Source organism: Mangifera indica, chromosome 8, assembly GCF_011075055.1.
Source record: "Mangifera indica cultivar Alphonso chromosome 8, CATAS_Mindica_2.1, whole genome shotgun sequence".
NCBI classification, from domain to species: Eukaryota; Viridiplantae; Streptophyta; class Magnoliopsida; order Sapindales; family Anacardiaceae; genus Mangifera; species Mangifera indica.
Window position 1 is genome coordinate 2,602,875 of NC_058144.1, and position 18,585 is coordinate 2,621,459.

The 18,585-nt window shown below is 35.9% G+C and overlaps 3 protein-coding genes across 3 annotated transcripts; 2 read left to right on the forward strand and 1 right to left on the reverse strand.

Annotated features, from left to right (window-relative positions):
- Positions 1 to 6,471: 6,471 nt before the first annotated feature.
- On the forward strand, positions 6,472 to 9,692 carry LOC123224310 (probable WRKY transcription factor 47). Its single transcript, XM_044647942.1, has 6 exons — positions 6,472 to 6,709; positions 6,859 to 6,933; positions 7,032 to 7,184; positions 8,006 to 8,365; positions 8,430 to 8,543; positions 8,747 to 9,692. Exons 1-6 carry the CDS (start codon positions 6,503 to 6,505, stop codon positions 9,335 to 9,337), a joined length of 1,500 nt encoding a protein of 499 aa, XP_044503877.1. The 5' UTR covers positions 6,472 to 6,502; the 3' UTR covers positions 9,338 to 9,692.
- A 637-nt stretch (positions 9,693 to 10,329) lies between these two features.
- Positions 10,330 to 12,911, forward strand: LOC123222665 (protein S-acyltransferase 18). Its single transcript, XM_044645561.1, has 9 exons — positions 10,330 to 10,544; positions 10,657 to 10,770; positions 10,871 to 11,197; positions 11,301 to 11,369; positions 11,450 to 11,521; positions 11,604 to 11,732; positions 11,806 to 11,886; positions 12,017 to 12,184; positions 12,256 to 12,911. Exons 1-9 carry the CDS (start codon positions 10,491 to 10,493, stop codon positions 12,760 to 12,762), a joined length of 1,521 nt encoding a protein of 506 aa, XP_044501496.1. The 5' UTR covers positions 10,330 to 10,490; the 3' UTR covers positions 12,763 to 12,911.
- A 48-nt stretch (positions 12,912 to 12,959) lies between these two features.
- LOC123222666 (probable polygalacturonase) lies at positions 12,960 to 17,054 on the reverse strand. The gene is made up of 6 exons (XM_044645562.1): positions 16,494 to 17,054; positions 15,945 to 16,262; positions 15,462 to 15,582; positions 14,472 to 14,646; positions 14,263 to 14,333; positions 12,960 to 13,980 (listed from the first exon to the last, which is right to left on the reverse strand). The coding sequence occupies exons 1-6, from the start codon at positions 16,509 to 16,511 to the stop codon at positions 13,283 to 13,285; spliced, it is 1,401 nt and encodes a 466-aa protein (XP_044501497.1). The 5' UTR covers positions 16,512 to 17,054; the 3' UTR covers positions 12,960 to 13,282.
- Positions 17,055 to 18,585: the final 1,531 nt, after the last annotated feature.

An 18,585-nucleotide genomic window follows, 5' to 3' on the forward strand; every position in this document is an offset into this window, starting at 1 on the left:
ATTCTTTTGAAGATTATTGAGTATAAATTATTACTATATTTAATAAAATTTGATAAAAATAAATAAATTTAAATAATTATTATATTTAATTAGAGATAATAAAATAATATTAAAATATTATTTTATTTAGATATAATTATTTTAAAATATATTTTATATTGCTTGTTATATTAATTAAAAATGAGGGTATTTAAATTTTAAAAAAATTAATAAATAAAAATAAAATTATAATAAAGTCAATATTAGTTTGATAATCTTTTAATACCTATGGTAAAGATAGTAATTAGATTATCATATATATTATTTGTCATATCACCACCATTGGTAATATAATAGTATTGTAATTTTTTATCACTGAGAAACTAAATAAAAGAATATAAATAATAAAAGATAGAATACTAAAATAATCTTTTTTGATTGCCAACCAAATAGCCTTTTAAATTGATTTTTAAAATTTTTTTGAATTGTCTATCCGAGGAAGGGGGTGGCCCCACTCGACCAAAATGGGGGGTGTGAGGGTGTGGCCACAAGCCATTCCCCAGGTTTTGGTTGGGCATCTTGATCTCTTAGATGCTGCAAAAGCTCAGGATAATTTGGGGGGTGCGTGGGATGGGTGGGTGGGTGGTGGGGGAACTAATAACTATGTAGCTGGTGTAGCCTTGGGTAGATGTGTGAAGGACCGAAGGGTGCCTATGAAGTTGCAGCAGAAGTGTCCAACTTTCTGTCACAAATGGTGCTGTTGCATTATGTATAATGTACTTGAAGGAAGCTTCCGAAACGCCATTTCATAAACATTTGGTTGATTACTTTGCATTCAGAGCTACTTAGTTTTAGGCATTTTTCCAATTAACTTATTAGTCCGAGTGATAACCCCAGTTACGCATCAGTTTTCCAATTTTCGGGGGAGGACGTGTGATTTTTGGGGGTCCATATCCAGAAAATCAATTCAACGGTTAAACCAGTTACTGTAACAATTCAAGATTAGGTTGGGCTTTCAGGCCCACATAAGATGAGCCAGAGCAAAGTCTTCACACAGAACTGTATATCCTTAATATTAATTAATAATTAATGAAATTATTCCTAATAGAATGGTGCTACAAGTCTGGTATAAAGTGAAAGTGGCATCTCTAAATTATTCTTTATAATAATTACATTCCTCTACCTTTCAACATTAACATCTATGGCTCCACAGGAGGGGAGAAGGAGAGTGGACTATTTTAACACCAATAAAAGGTAAAAATGGACCTATTTTTAAAAAGAGGGAAAGGCCCATTCCTCCTCGTTTCATCCAAATTCAGCCGACCTTCTAAAAGCTGAGTTTGCTTGATTTTGAGGTTGGAATTAAGAACAATTTACTGGGTATCAACTTGTTCTCCTAACACTCATAGTAACACCTCCTCTTCTCATCGATATCTATTCTAAATTTCTTCATTCATTTCCTTTTCATACACCGAATCCTACTTTAGCTTTCTTGCACTGCCATGCAAATAATTCCTTATACAATAAGCTACCTGACCTCACGAATTTAACTAGCTGGTTGACAAAATTTAATAATAGCGACAAAAAACACTTGTCACACGCCCACAATGTTGCCTTTTTCTCTTCCTCTAACAAATAAAATATTATATGTTACCCATAATGGTAGTAAATTGTTGACTTAGTTTACATTTTGTGTAAAGTGGCGACTTAGAACAAATTTAAGTTGAAGGTTGAGGAGGGTAGGTGGAGTTTTTACTTGTTGTGTATATAAAGATAAGCTAAAAAGGACATAAAGGAAAGCTTAAAAACTAATTAAGAGAGCGTTTAAAGTCTACGAGATTGAAAAAGATACCAACCTTTGATCCTTTCTACTTTCTCTCTTTACAGGTCGCTACCTTCTCAAAGTTACCACCATGAGATTGGCCAATTGGTTATAGCTAAATTACACTCCCTCAACTTGGCCCCAAAAGGAAAATGACTTTTCGGAAAAAACAAAGTCAAGGCCTGTGATATGTCAATTAGATAGAGAAAAATAGACCGCGAATTAAAAAGTTAAATTAACTCAATGGAAAATAAAGGAAAAGCATCTCTTTGTCAGTTTCCATCACATTGGATGAGTTTAACACGGAACCCACACCATAGCAAAACTTTTCATTCATTCTATTATCATCTTGTCTTCTCATCGGCGAGCTGCCTACACAAAGTCTTTCATTGATGTTTTATTTTCATTTCAGGTTATGGCTTAATCAGCCGAGTTTTCTTCTTTATTTCTTGCTTTTTTTCCCCCTTCAAATATCAATCTTTCTGGTGTGATAAATAGCGTATCGATCAGTCGTTCGATCTCAGCTTCTAGATGGCTCGCAAATCACGCACCTAATAATTTTTAAAATAAAAAAAGAGGAAGTCTAAGGACCGATTTTATCGATACACATATTTGGGACGTCATGAAAACGTAAGAATTAATTGGTCTAAAGGGTTTGGAGGGAAGAGGGATGATGGATGATGGAGTTGGCGTTTTGTGAAGCAGTAGAAATAGGAGGTTTTGTAGGGTAAAGAATTAAAGCAAAGCTACTTGAGCATCTAGTGTACACGGACGCTTGATCAGTTTGGACTGAATTATTTCCTATGCAACTGAACGTGTAGGCAAAGGCAATGGTGTCCAAATTTCATAGCTAGTCGCCGCCATCCTTAGGGCTATCTTTCGGTGTCTTTATGTTTTCAGACTCTAGTTCCATGTCACCGATGAGACCCGTTAATATTTATGTGTAAATAAACCTTCATTAATTAATCTTCTCAAACACCCAATTATACTTGGCGGGTGATTCTTCTTTAAATTTATCTCTTCTCTTCTGCTTGGATTAAGTTTGAAGGAGAACATTAAGTTCCATTGAAACAGAGTTTTTTCAGAAGCGTATAGTTTTTCAACATACAAGGAAAAAATGCATAATCTTTTTCGAGACTTTGAATAAATGAAAATAATCATATAATACTTCAGCATTGACTTCTGATAACATTAACCCTACTTCATTTTTTTTCCTCATTTTGACCAACCAAACTAAGAATTTTTCATATAAATACTGTGCTGATCAGAAGTTTATATTTCTGTGATGGCAGTCGTGAGGGGTTTTATTTTAAATAAATCTTTTTTTTTTTGGGTTTTCCGTCAGCATTGTATTTTTTTCTTTTATCCATACATATATATACAAGAAACTGTCATGTAGTCGACATTGTTGACATTAATTAAAACTAAACCAATATACTTAAGCCACATTTTTATTTATAATATTAATAAAATATAAATTAATATATGTCATTTGGGAGTAGAGGACTATCCCATCATTGAACAAGTATGCTTATAACTTATTTTCACAGGCTTCTGGTTTTTTTTTTTTTTAAATTTTATAGAGATAGAGAATTATCAATACTGAAACTTATTTACTCAATTATAGGGTTCATCCAATCATGAAATTAATTCTTCTTCAAGTAAGAATTATATTATGCAAGGATAATTATTTGCTGGTACAATTTGTTGTCAGTGAATGGAAGTATGCCATTTTAAGCTTTGTGATATACTACAATAATGACATTTAAAATTAGATATCAGCGTTATTCACTATTTCAATAATTAAAAACAATTCAAAGTATGAGAAAAAATAGTGAAAACAAGGGACCTTTTAACATGGTTTATTATGATTTACGTTAAGTATATTAGCGGGTTTATGTTAAGTATCATTGTCTCTGAGTGATAAACGTTATGCACATAATACTACTCAAATATTATAATAATTTTCATTTTGAAATCTGATTGCTTTTGATACCTTCTCAGCTATGAACTTGTTAACAATTCACGAAAAACTTTTACCCATCAAAGTAAAGTCAACAGAAAAAAACTTGTGTTCATCTAGAAGAGAAATAAATAGAAATTAAAACATGCAATGGTCTATGTGCATTCAGTGTTACACCCAAATTTGGAAATACTTGAATAGTTAACTCATCGCTACAATTGGTATTCAAAGGAACGTCAATCCAGCTTCATTCTACGCAAATTCTAAACTCTAAATCAATTTGAGTCAGATTGCTTTAAAAATTCATTGTGTACATTTTTTCCACAGTAATATGTTATTATAATGACGGGAAGGAGAGAAAAATAACTCATTTTGATGCTAAAGTTCCATGAAAGAAGACTCAACAACCAAATTCAATGGCAAAATTCTGGGCGCTTGTGCCTTGTAGCACGCACACCGCCGGAAGCCTTACGCTCAGGTCGGGTGAGCAGTGGACGACAAACTTTGAATGGAAATCTTGAATTTTATTTATACATGTTTTTTATTATGTACAAAACATTATTATACTCGTATAGATATAAGCTAGTTAAGATGATACATGATAATAATAATAAAAAAAAATAAAATTATATATACACACAATAACATATCACGATGTAATTGAACATTGTTTTATCTCTTATTTAAAACTATACAATCATAAAATGATATATCATTTGTTTGTGTACAAATTTTATGTATTATTTATGTATATAATATTACTAATAAAAAAAATCAAGGTAATGTCATATTGTAAATTTATAATTAATGATGCTAGGAAAGGCTTTGTTATAAGTTTCTAATAAATAAGGCATAATATAAGTTGTTATTATAAATTTCTGATAAAAAAGAACAATACTATGTGCATTCGATTTTGAATATTAAATATTTAGAAGTTATCATTATTTCATATATTATATGGGTATTTAATTATATACTCAAAATTGAATATATATAATTTTGTTAAATAAAAAGTAATGTTAGATGATATCATATGTTCATGATTTTAATATAATCTATATTTATTGATATGTAGGGTGCTTTTGCTTTAGAGAATTAAGAAATTATTCTCTGAAAACATATTTTTTATTACTTAAATTAATTTGTTTAGTTCATCATATTATAATAATTTTTTATTATCAAATTAATATGAAGTAATGTAGAATTAATTTAATTACTATTTTTATATTAATTTTTATATTATTATAAATTAAATATAATAATTATTTATACATATTAATTTATTTATATATTATATTAATTTATATAGAATACTCTTGAATATAATCTATGTGTATAATAAACTTTTATTTGGGATAATAAACTTTTATTTAAGGATTTAAAAATCGGACCGGATCGGACGGTTAAACCAGTCGATTTGTGAATTGACACTGTAGTCGAGTACTGTTGAAGGTTAAACCGTTTTAGTGTAAAAATCGGATTGGACTGCGGTTGAACTGTCGGTTCTCTCCAGAACCGTGGTCCAACCCAGTCCAGGCAAAATCTGGTTCAAAGCTATATATAAAAACATTGTTTTTCTTCCTGTTCCTTGCAGTGCACGCAGACGCAATCTCAATTGTTGTAGCCAATAAATTTCACGGTCGAATTTCCTGTTCTTTACTGACGACGGTGGCTGACGATGAGGTTGCCGTTGAGGTGTGTTGGTTTGCAGGCTCACAAGGTAGCAGTTTCACGGCTATATTTGCAATGTTTGACGACGACTTCTCCGGCTCAGATGGTGACTGACAACGACGATTTTCCATTGCTGTTGTGACCAGCGACTTCTTAAGCAACGACAAGAAGCTGGTGTTTTGTAAGACTTTGTAAACTTTTGGATCAATTGCTTAATTAAGGTTGGAAAAACTTTTGAAAATTTTTCAAATTTAACAGCATGACATGAATTTATGTTTGTACAGTGAATGTATTTATTGTTTTCAAATTTAAAACAAGGCAGTGATCCTTGGTTTAATTAATAAGGGCATCCACATTATTCTCTTTTAACATATAAGAATTAAAGAGTATTTGTATGAGAAGCGGTAAGCAAAACAATAATATACAAATGCAGATTTTATGACTAAACTATAATTTCGGTCCAATCATCTGTTCAAACAGTTTAACCGGTCTGATCAAAACTAATACTTAAAATAATTTTTATCCTGGTCCGATTTTGAAAACCTTGCTTTTATTTAGAATACTCCTGAAGAGCCAATTTTCTTTTCCACAAGAGCCGTTGGCAGGGATGGAACAAAAATGACGTGGGCTTGAAAGTCAGTCGGGTTAGGTATTTCTCTCTTTTGTAGGGCCCGATATTATCCTATCCACCGTCAGATAGAGCAATCCCGTCAGCATCGTTGACCTCTGGATGACGCCCCCACGTGGACACCCGTACTCAATTCCTATTCCTGTCACTCCTTCCGCATCAATTTAACGGAACCCTAGCAAGATCCGTCACTTCTTTATAGTTAGTTTCACACAATTTCTTGTCCTCCCTTCCTCAGATGTTGCCACGTATCCCCTTACATCCAACTGACGTCATAACTCCCCAAAAAAACGGCTGGTCTTCGCTTGCTCTCTGTCCAGGCCTTATCATCTTTGGACACCCACTTATAAGCTAAGCTTTTATTTTTAGTTTTGAAGTTTACATCCTTTTAGTTGATAATTCAAGGGGCCACACAACTACTACTGGTTTATCTTTAGTCATGGAAAATCAGCAGCAACGCCGTGAATTGATATTCTTGCACTCCGGTGACTTTCTCCTTCAAAATTCTAATCGGGTAGTTGAGAATTCCGTGGATCATGATAAGTCTCCGATCAAAGAAGTGGATTTCTTTTCAAGTAACAACCACTTCCTTGATCATCAAAAGAGAAATCATGAATCCTTAACTCCATCTGATTCGAGTATAAACGTAAGGTTTCAGAAATTTAGCTTCATCTTTTTTCTTTCTCCTGTATGGGGCTGTATCCACTGACCTTTTGAGAGATGCATGCATGGACGATCATTTAAATTTTATGATAATAAAATACTTATTGTTGATAAGATATATATGTCGCACAGACAGGATTGAATCTCTTCAGTTCAAGTACCGGAAATCCATCAAGAACAGCGAATGATGGTAAATCTAAAACGGAGGTGAGTTTTGGCAAAGGAACTTTCAGGGTTGTTATGTATATCTATCTTCTATTTTAAAATTTTTTTCATTAACTCGAAACTGAGTCTTATATGTTTAGCCGAGTACGCTCCAAGTTGAGTTAGAGAGGTTACATGAAGAGAACAGAAAACTGAGAAGCTCGTTGGGTCAGATAACAAAAAGTTACAACGAATTGCAGGGTCAACTAATCTTAGCAATGCAAAAACAGGCACATGAGAGTCAGGGAGAGCAGGTGAGTCTTACCTTCTACTTAACCATGTTTGTTTATCATTTTTCACGGGTCGTAATTTTCCAGCGTGCCAGAAGGATCAGAACGAATATTTCCTCTTAAGTCGGTCTAAGCAATACATATGTTTCAAACTAGATGACAACTGACAAGATTATATGAAATATTGTTTTCAATTAAGGAAACTTTTTTTCTTTATTTCGCAAGGAATTCCATAACGTGCCTGACTTAAATTGATGGAAATTATGTTTTCTTCATCCGGTATTAACTTTTTCAACAATTTATTTGTTATATCTTTCCCATTTATTTTTCTAGGAACTGGAATATGTAATATGTAAAGCCACCAACACGGAATCAAAGTTCCCTGTCCAAAATTGAATTAATATTACTGTCTACCCTTCATCTCCAGTAGTTCTATCTCAATAAAAATGATTTTACTATTAAGCTATATCTGGTGCGCCTTGCGACCTTAGAGGTATTCATATATTATTCAGGCTTATGTGCAGCCAGCAAATGGCAGTTTCCCTCCATTATAGGCGCAGTTGGTCTTCCTAGTTCGTTCCTCGAGCTATCATTCAAGCTCCCCACAAACAAATTCACGTACAGTTTTTGGTTTTATAGAATTAAACATACAGATATTATATGATAAATTTTTATGTTGTGAATCGAGTTAAGCAATAATACTATGGCTTTACCACAAGGTATGCATGGCTTCTGGCAAATCCTAGAAAGCATATATATGAGGTTTAGTTTTATAGTAACTCCTTGAAGTTCTCTACTGTGGCACTGTTTTTAGTCTAGTTTATCGACCAACTGTTCTTGAACAGAAAGCTGAGTTGAATGACATGTCAAGTCTCATAACGTCAGCCCAACAGTTTTTGGACCCACGGTTACCTTCTGCATTAAATGTTAACGAGACTTCGATATCCGACAATAAGACTCAGGACCTGTCCATTTCTCCGGAAAATACCAGTGAAATAGCGTCGAAGGAACGTGACCGTCCTATGATAAAGATTCCCACAGGGAAGCAAATTTCTTCTGAAAATGGCTGTGACCAAACATCACAGAATTGGGGGACGTCCGCTCAAAGTCCAAAGTTCGATCAAACAATGAATGAAGAGCAAGCTCCTGAGGCGCCCTTTAGGAAGGCTAGGGTTTCCGTAAGAGCAAGATCAGAAGCTCCATTGGTAAGATGTTGCACCTTTTTTTTTATCTGTATTAGATATAGGATAACATTTTCATGTTTCTCAGATCAGTGATGGATGTCAATGGAGGAAATATGGTCAAAAAATGGCTAAAGGCAACCCTTGTCCGCGTGCCTACTATCGTTGCACCATGGCCACCGGATGCCCAGTTCGTAAGCAGGTACAGTGCTCTTCAACCAATCACTACGACATGATGATAAATGGTGATTATTAAGATAATAATTGGACGTGTCCCTTCGAAAAATTAAGGAAGAATATTTTATATACAATATGTACAGTCGATTGCCAAACTTACCTAACCTTTCCCTTTATAGTGTCTTCAAAGCCCTGCAAATTTCCTCATGGATGAATGTTTCTCGACAGGTGCAACGTTGCGCAGAGGATAGGACCATTCTCATCACAACTTATGAGGGGAACCATAATCACCCTCTTCCTCCCGCAGCCACAATCATGGCTAGCACTACGTCGGCTGCTGCAGCCATGCTCCTTTCAGGTTCAACCACTAGCAGCGATGCTCTAACAAATTCTGGGTTCACTAATTCAGTGCCCCTTGCGTCAACAATGGCTACCCTATCTGCCTCTGCACCATTTCCCACTATCACTCTTGACTTGACACATAGCCCAAACCCCATGCAATTCCTCCGCGGTCCTCCTTCCCCGCCCACATTTCCTCTACCTTTTCATGGTTGTCAACAACTCATAAGGCATCCAATGTACTTGGCTGCTAAGTCACATACAATTCCAGCATTGCAATTAGGCCAACAACATCCTTCCATGGTTGAGACTGTTGCTGCAGCAATTACTTCCGACCCGAATTTCACAGCAGCTTTAGCTGCTGCAATCTCAACAATAATGGGAACACAAAAGAGCAATGATGGAAACAGAAACAATAACGAGCCAGCACCGGGGTCCCCGCAGCTTCCTCAATCTTGCACCACTCTCTACACAAACTAGGATACCATTGCCGGTGTTTGGGCTTTAATTTTACAAATGATATTTATAAGTAATACTTTTCTCTCCTACATGAATATGCTGGCTAGTTATTTGGCTCTTAAGGGAAGAAGCCCTCGATCGTTCGAGTTGTTTCATATAGCTGATAGATGTATAGATTCAGCAATAACATGCACGGATGATTAGGATGCTATAAAGACGAGCTAGCTAGCTTGGACCTGCATTCTGGGATCAATGCTTGGGCTTCAAAGTTTCAGGCATTGAAAAATTGCCTTCTTGAGCCACACAGATAAATTTTGGCTTACCATTACTTGTGTGTCAAATTATGAAAACAATATATTCCATTCCCATGTCCATACATAAATGGTCAATGAATATTTACATTATCTGTATTTGCTGATTTTATTTAAATGTAAGCTCTTGTTAAATGGCATAAATAGATACTAATAAATAATAAATTTTATAATCTCACTAGTATAAATTTTATGCCAATTTAAATGTAAGCTCAGCATAATCTTATCAGTATAAGACTTTGCTTTTAAAAAAAAAAAAAACTATAGTTAGAAAAAACAATTCTTTGCCAATACTAATTAGTTTTATTTAATGAGACAACCTTACTTTAACCCATTACTTCTTTGGAATTAAATTGATTATATTAAATAAGTAAAATCATGAATTTATAAGATTAATATTAAGCCTGTATTTTTTTAAATTGCGAATTCAAAGGCCTGAAGGCCCAAATAGAAATGCCCAATTATGAACAAGACAATAGCCTAGTAATGCCTTATAATTATGAACTTGCCAATTGGTTAAATAATGGCCCAATCATGGTCGCGTCATGGCTCACAAGAACCATCATCACGGCCGTCGTGATGGGCCAGATCGCTTCAGAAACTAGTGACTTATCTCCTTGTGCGCCGTTCAAATTTCAAATTATATGACCGTTGGGATACTAGGGTCATTTTGAGTGTGAAGGGGCGTAAACTTCAAGGAAAACAACAACATTAGCTGCCAACTTGAGTAAAAAGCACTTCGTCTTTTTTTTTTTTTTAGCTATTGTTCAGGGCTCCAAGCTAAATCTATGGATTTCTAAAAGTATTCTTACGAATCTTACCCCTTCAAAATCTGTTGGCTACACTCTTCGAAGAGCCTAACAATGATCATGAACACGAGACGCCATGGCTGGCAACGCCCTCTCCACCCTCTACAGGTAATTAAAAACCACTCATGTTTGTACCACAAATTTGTGAATGATTTCTTAAACTATTTAGTTTGCAAGATAACCCACAAAGATCAAATTTTCTTTGTTGGATAAATTGCAGATGGTGGGAATAGCGGTGTACAGTTTTCTGGTAGTTGCATTTTATACATTTTCAGGCCTTTTTCTTGGAAACAAAATTGCGGAAATCACTGTAACCGCGATTTTTTCCTTTGTGGTAATGTAACAGAACAACCTAATTTAACTGAATCCTCTTCTTTGTTAAAATATACTTGAAACTCTGAGAAGTTAATCGATTTCCTTGCTTTCTATTTCAGGCACTTTCAGTTATGTTTTTATTTATAAGGTGCACTGCAATTGACCCTACTGATAAAACCAGCTTTAGGAAGAAGAGAAGGGCCAAATCCAATGGGTGTGCAAAGCTAAATTACGGATTTATATTGGGACAACTTGTGGTGAGGTTTTTCAGAAGAGTGGAGAAGAAGATACTTAAAACTTTTATAAGGAGAAAGTATCTGGATCCTTTGAAGACTAGTACTCAATTGGATCCATTGCTTCCATTTCCTCTTGTTATGAAGGATGATGTAATTTCACCTGATGTTAAAGAGGATGACATTTCATTTTGCTCCTTATGCGATTTTGAGGTTGGCAATTTTGCTATTCGGTGGTCTTCTTAGATTAGTAATATTTTAACATTGGGAGAATTATCAAGCCATCTTATGGAATTTTTTTTTTTTTTCATATCAGGTGAAAAAGCATAGCAAGCATTGTAGGACTTGTAATCGATGTGTTGAAGGGTTTGATCACCATTGCAGGGTAAGAGCTGGGGCAATTTTCTATAGAATAGCAATTGAGCTGGAGCAATGTTCACTCAAAGTTGTTTGTTTTTATTTCAGTGGTTGAACAATTGTGTTGGGAAAAGGAATTACACGACTTTCATTCTTCTAATGGTTTTCGTATTGTTAATGGTTAGTATCTTTCCATCTGTTCATTACTACTTTTGCTTTGTTACTTTATTTACCCTTGCCAATTAAACTGTTACTGGTGCAGCTAATTATGGAAGGAGGAACTGCCATTGCCATATTCATCAGATGCTTTGTGGATAAGAGAGGAATAGAACAAGAGCTGCAGAAGAGGCTGTATATAAAGTTCCCAAGAGGGGTTCTGGCCACCATATCGGTAATATTACGTTTTGCTTCTCTTAAATTCAAGTTTTCCATATCGTTTGTTGTAACTCCTTGAAATGTTACAGGTTTTCTTAGTCCTAATGACAGCATATGGTACTGCAGCAATGGGACAGCTTTTCTTCTTTCATGTGGTTCTCATTAGGAAGGTAATTAATCATAAGCGGCACCTCCTAGAAAAATTGGATGTGTATAATATTGTTCTTCTTTCTCTCTCACAAACAGTGGATTCGCTCTATGTCTACTTTTCCAGCCTTGTATCATTGTTGTTGGTTGCAGGGAATGAGAACATATGATTATATCTTGGCAATGAAAGAGCAGAATCAATTTCCAGAGCTAGATGATGATTCAGACTTCTCTTCGGATGACAGCGACTTCGATTCACCAGAAAGAACGACATTTGTGTCAAGATTTATATGCAGAGGACAAAACAGGATAAATCATCAGGTACCATCTTACATTTTACATTTCCCTATAGCAATGAGCGCACTCACATTGGAATCCATTTTAAATTTCAGAATTCAGCTGTTTTGTCTGTAAGAATCGATGGAGACCCTAAACCTTCCACCTTTACTAAGAAACCAGGCTTTCATGTAAGCATCAACCCTTGGAAGCTGATAAAGCTGAGTAGAGACAAAGCTCTACTAGCGGCAGAGAAGGCTAGAGAAAGGCTCATGAAAATGCCAAAAGTGGAACATGATTCTCTTCAGCCACTACCATTGGAGACAAAATATGGACCACTTATGAAGCTGGATACGAATTTGGCAAATACAGGATCAGGCACAACGCCTCTTATTTCTATAGAAAGGTTTACAGGGTCACCAGTTATGTTTTCAAGCCCGAGAAGGAGATTTTCGAGCTCCCCAACTAGATTATCCGCAGTGGCTCCATCACCAAAGTACAAATACAGAAGCAATTTCGACTTGAAGTTAACTGAGGTGTCAAGAGAACTGGAAACCCACATTTCCAAGCAGGTTTTATACTCTGTTATAAAGAAGGATGGCAGTGAGGCATCCCCAAGATAGGAAGAATCATCTTTGAGCCTCTGGGTTCTCAGCCTTTGAGAAAATATTTATAGATTGGTTGTGTATGTCATCGTCTTCTGGTAAAATTGAAATCATCACATGTATGTAATTTTTTCAACTCTTTACAATTTGTATTATTTATTTTTTCAGTCTGAGCCTCCTCCTAAATTCCAAAAATAAATATCACACCCCATCCAATATTTCAATACTAAGCTTTATTATATATCAGTAACAAGATCAAACAAAGCCATAACTTATCACTTTCAGAGAACAAAATGGTCTTCTTCATGTTTGTTCTATCTTGATTTTCTTATAATCACTCTATTATTTGTTGAAATTCAAAGAACATATGGAACAAAGAAAAAAGATAAAAGAAAAGCTCGCATGTCAAAAATCAAAGATCAGCAACTCCACTCAACTGGGAACCTGCGTTGAGAGTGGCTAGAATCAAATTTCCAGCTAAATTGAAATTCACAGAAGAAGGTGATTTCACCACCAAGTAAATACTATGTTTCGTTATTTACCAAGACCATAACCGAGCACCTTTGTCTTGATTACTTGAACTCCACAAATATCTGGATAAATAGAAACAATCTAAGTAATGCTTGGGGAAGATGCTCTCTTTAAGAGAATCACAGGTTTCTGGAGTAACAAGGTTGGAATATCCTTCAATATAAGAGCATTTCCATGGGGTCTCTGAGATTACATTGAGGGTGATGTTCGATAAGCAAATGTTGAGAAAATTGTCCCCTTCTATACCTTCTAGGAGGCCAGCCACTTTTATATTCTTCCCAGTCACATCTTTAATAGTAATCCTTTCTATTATGGGGAGAGCATTTGGATCAAAAAACTCATCTGGGTGCTCCCCATACTGACCCATAAACCTTATAGCTATGTCCACATGATCTAAGGTCACATTTGAGATGTACATATTTCTCACATAACCACCCCTTCCAGGGGAAGTCTTTATTCTGATAGCTGTGACTGAGTTGAAAAACTGGAGATTTTCTGCATACACTTCAGATACACCTCCAGACATCTCACTTCCTATTGCAATACCTGATCCCAACTGAGTTTCTCCGACGAGCCCACGAATGAAAATTCTTGTACTAGGACGACCATATGAAATCCCATATTCATCCCACCCACTTTTGATAGCAATCAGATCGTCACCAGTGCTAATATAACAGTGTTCAATGCAAACATCATTGGAAGAGTCTGGATGCATTTAATAAATGATTAGTTAAGAAAACCGGAAATTCATAGTCGAAACAGGTAAGTGATAGCATTATCCTATCATGTTTGGATTTTAGAATTGTCAAAATCTCTTCACATTTAGAACAGCTCCCTGTCTGAGCCTAGAATTCCTTATGAACTAAACATCTCTTCATTTTCAAAATAGAGTATTTATATGCTTATCATTGATAATTCAAACTAGAAGATATTAGATTATCAATGCCATGAGAAGCGAGATTTTGCAGCGTAGCAGAAGAAGCTCACCTGGATCAATCCCATCCGTGTTGGGTGAATCAAGTGGAGCAAGGATAGTGACATTCTGCACTCTAACATGGCTGTTCATCCAGAAAAATAGTCTCAACTCTCCCCCTAATCCATAAAAGCTTCACTTTTGTACAGTTTAAATTGGTAGCAAGAATACTTGAATGCAGCAGATAAAGAAATTAACAGAAATCCCTTCAAAGAGGACAAACCTGCAGTATACAGGGTGAATAGTCCAAAAAGGTGAATTTAAGAATGTCAAATTTGAGATGACAACGCCAATGGAGTTTATCAATTCAACCAGATGGGGCCGGGTATAATCCAGGCTTCCACTTTGAAACCACTCCCACCATATTCTGCCTTGACCATCAATAGTTCCATTGTCACCTGAGTGGAGTAACCAGTAGCATCAAGAAAATTAACATAAATATATGGGAGAAGTTTGTTAATTAATGGGCCAAAGGACTATTTCCCACCTAAGGTATGTTGATTTCCCAAAGTTCCTCCCGTTAACTTTGAAAATCTCATTTACCCACCCATAACTGGTTAAAATTAATAGAATCCTAACCGCTAAAAAATTTATCTCATTTTCCCCTTTAAAAGTTTAAAAACTAACATTTTCTTCCCCAAGCCAAGTTTGAAAAAATCACATTTTTCTCCTAGGGTATAGTTTCAAAATCCAGTCACCTTCTTCGGCGCCATCGTCAGCCGTCTCTCCTTCCCAACGGTTCCCTTCCTCCAACGGCCTGCCTCAACTCCACCCCAACCCTTTCGGTGTCCAAAAATGTTGTCTGGGAAGAGGAATTGTCTTCCCAGACAACATCTCTGGACGCCGGAGGGGTTGAGGTTGAGGTGAGATAGGCTGTCGGAGGGAGGGGAACCGTTGGGAAGGAGAGACGGCCAACGATAGCGTCGGAGAAGGTGATCAGATTTTGAAACTAAACCCTAGGGGGGAAATGTGATTTTTTCAAACTTGGTTTAGAGAAGAAAAGTTAGTTTTTTAAATTTAGGGAGGAAAAAGAAATCATATTTAAATTTATTTTTAATATTAAATATAAAATAACGACTTTGTCCTTAAAATTAACAGATTTAAACGGTTATGAGTAGGTAAATGAGATTTTCGAAGTTAACGAAAGGAACTTTGAGAAATCAACATACTTTGGGTGGGAAATAGTCCTTTGGCCTTAATTAATGTCACCAACCTGTTATGATAATATCCGTCAAATTGCGTCCATATATAAGGCTTCGATGTCTTCCACCAGGCAATTCCCTACCTCGGCCATATGAGGGTAGAGGATCAACAACTGGCCAATCAACTGAGTTCTGAAACAATGCAGGGTAAAAGTTTTTAAGCATTGCCAAGCAAATGAACCTATGGCCTCAATGTCATAAAAGACTATTGCCGAATTGGACATGGAGAACAAACTATCTCAAGATCCGAAAAAACTCTTCCAACTAGAAATGAAGCATTAATGATCACAGATAAGTTGTTATTCTTGTGCTAATACCTTTACCCCATAGAGAACAATATTTACTAACACAGCAGCTGAAGCCAATTTCCCTGGCAAGACACGAATACAACTAGCAATGTAACACCAATGTTTCCAAGCCAGAATTTAATTTCTAATTATCCAATTAATGGCAAAGTGCAGCTGATATGCAAGAAGGAGAAGAAGAGGGCTTACTGTAGATCCAAGAATTACTGCATCCTTATCTAACCACAAGGTTAAATGACTGATGAGATCGAAGCTTCCTGTCAACCACCTGCCTGCCGGGACAAAAAGCCTGGCCCCTCCCTTGTCAGCAAATGAATTGAGATAGAATATGGCATTCTGAAAGGCTTTGGTGTTGAGAGTGACACCATCTCCAACAGCACCAAATTCAGTGATAGAAACACTATGAGGCCTAATCATCCCTGATCTTGTTTGTCTGCACTGTGAGCTGCCCTTGACAGCCCATGAAGCATCACTCAAGAATGCTACTACCAGAAGCACATCCACCAGCTGAAAGGGAACATTTCAGAAAGGACTGATTATACATAATATCAGGTCCTGATAAGCATTTTTCTGCCTATGCATAGCTAATTAATCATGTCACAAGCAATTTAGTTACACTAGGTAATCAACAGAAGCAACAAGAAGAGATCTTAGTGTAGAATTCAGAGTACGAGTAGAGAAGCAACAAGCAAAGCAGAACAAGAAGAGATTTAAAGAAGCAGGGAAGTAAAAACTCACAGTGAAAGATCTCTTCATATGAATGAGATCTGCAATTTTGGCCTTCCGTCCAAACAACTAAACAGATCCTTTTAACTTTGTTTCACACAACCACACACTGACTTACACCTACTGATTCCTTTATGAACAAAATGACAAAGAAATAAAGAGAAAGGTCGATGAGGATGGTTGGTTTTAAATCAAGATCTCTCTCCAGCAAAATATGCAAAGAGTGTGTGTGTGTGTGTGTGTGTTTGAGTGATTAGATGGGTCATTGAGAGAACCGCCACCACTCAAAGCAAAAAATCATTGATGGCGACTGTTGATGCCCGCCAAAAAATAAGCAGTAGGTCCCTCTTGTGTCTTCACCTGCTTCTTCATTACCCCTCTCTCTCTCCAGATTTATATCAGAGTCTATAGACAATATGAAGTGACTCAGAATGATCGAGCAGCAATATACTCATTAAAATCCTAAATGGGGTACTGGCATATACTTTTTAATGAGCAGAGAAGAGTAGTATCAAAGTTTTTGTGCGTGTTTGATTCTGTTTCGAAAAAGCGCTTGGGGTAGCTTTTTTGAAAACTTGGGTTCAGACTTGAACTCTTGAAGAAGCCGATTGCATGGCATCATAGTCGGTCTCTCTCAGGTCATGTGACAATCTCATATTTCATATTCGCTTTTCAAGGTTTTAATTTCAGTCCGAAGAAAAAGAATCTCTCTCTGTCTAAACAGTTGGTAAAATGCTTTGATTGGTTTGGTTTTATGAATCAATGATGCAAAAGGGAGCTGAGAGCGTAGCTGTGGAGGAAAGAACATAGACAAGAGCTAGCTTATAAGACACAGGCCAAAGCTGGATGGTTGTTTGATATGGGAACCGATGCTCCCCGGCCAAAACATTACAATTCACAAGGGAAACTGCATCTTCCAATCAATATGGTTTCAAAAACAAATTAATTAATTAATCACAACCCTTCTATCTCTGTTATTCTTGTAACTGACAAATGTTACCCTCCCAACACTAATCCGAGTTCTTCATTGTTCTTAAAGGTCGTCAAAACAATTTTTAAGGTAATGACTTAGCGGCTATATTAACAGTTAAACTGTGGACGACTGCGTTACTTTGGGAAATGGGACCACCCTCCCACTCGCTTCAAATCACAGGTTTTACCCCGAAAAGGAAACTTTAAGGTTTTACAAGTTCGGGGATGTTTAAACAGTAATAAAGATGACCATTGTTGTAGTTACAGTAAAAATACCCACAACCAAATATGAGTTGGTCTTTAGTACTAACCGAAGAAATTAAGAAAAATTGTCTGCAAAGAAGGGGACAAAGTCCAAAGCAGGACTAGGAAAATGCAAAGGGAAGCCTTAATCAAAGCATGCAATAAAATGTGTCAGGTATCCAATGGCCTCTTGACCAAACAAAATCATTGATGGGCGGCTTAAAAGGGATCACATATGCGACTGTGTGTGTGCCGCCACAATGTCACCAAGTCTCACGATTCGGCTGCATGAACTCTGCAATCAGTTTCATCTCAACTGCATCTGCATTTACATACGTATCTGATTCATCAAAATCTTCCTTAGATTTGCATAATTGCTTTAGTACCGTAAAAGAAGAAATGGGAAAACAAAATTCAATGAACATGTCTACGTCTGCTGTGGTGTTCTGTTGTCAATCTTGGCATGATGGTATGAATGGTCAAAGTTGATAAAAATTTCTTTTTGTGTTACGGAGTCAAAGTTTTTTATCTAATCCAACTATTTGAACTGTCTGATTTAATCTGATCTAATTCTAAAAATAGTTTTTAAACAAATTAAAACAGTTTTTACTAACAATTAACAGTGCAACCAATTGCATTGGCCGATGTTATTCAACTTTTAAAACCATGACATTTTGTTCCAATGTGTATATCAAACTGATATGATCACCAACTTGTACAAATGCATAGGGAACATTTCAATGTATACTTTTTTACTGTTCATCTCATCTACATCAATACTGGCTTCTGTAAAGACCAACAATTTTTGACAAGCCCACATCCTTATACATAATTAACCAGTAATCCCTGTTTTAGCAGTAAATTTTACTTAATAATTATGATTTCTGTT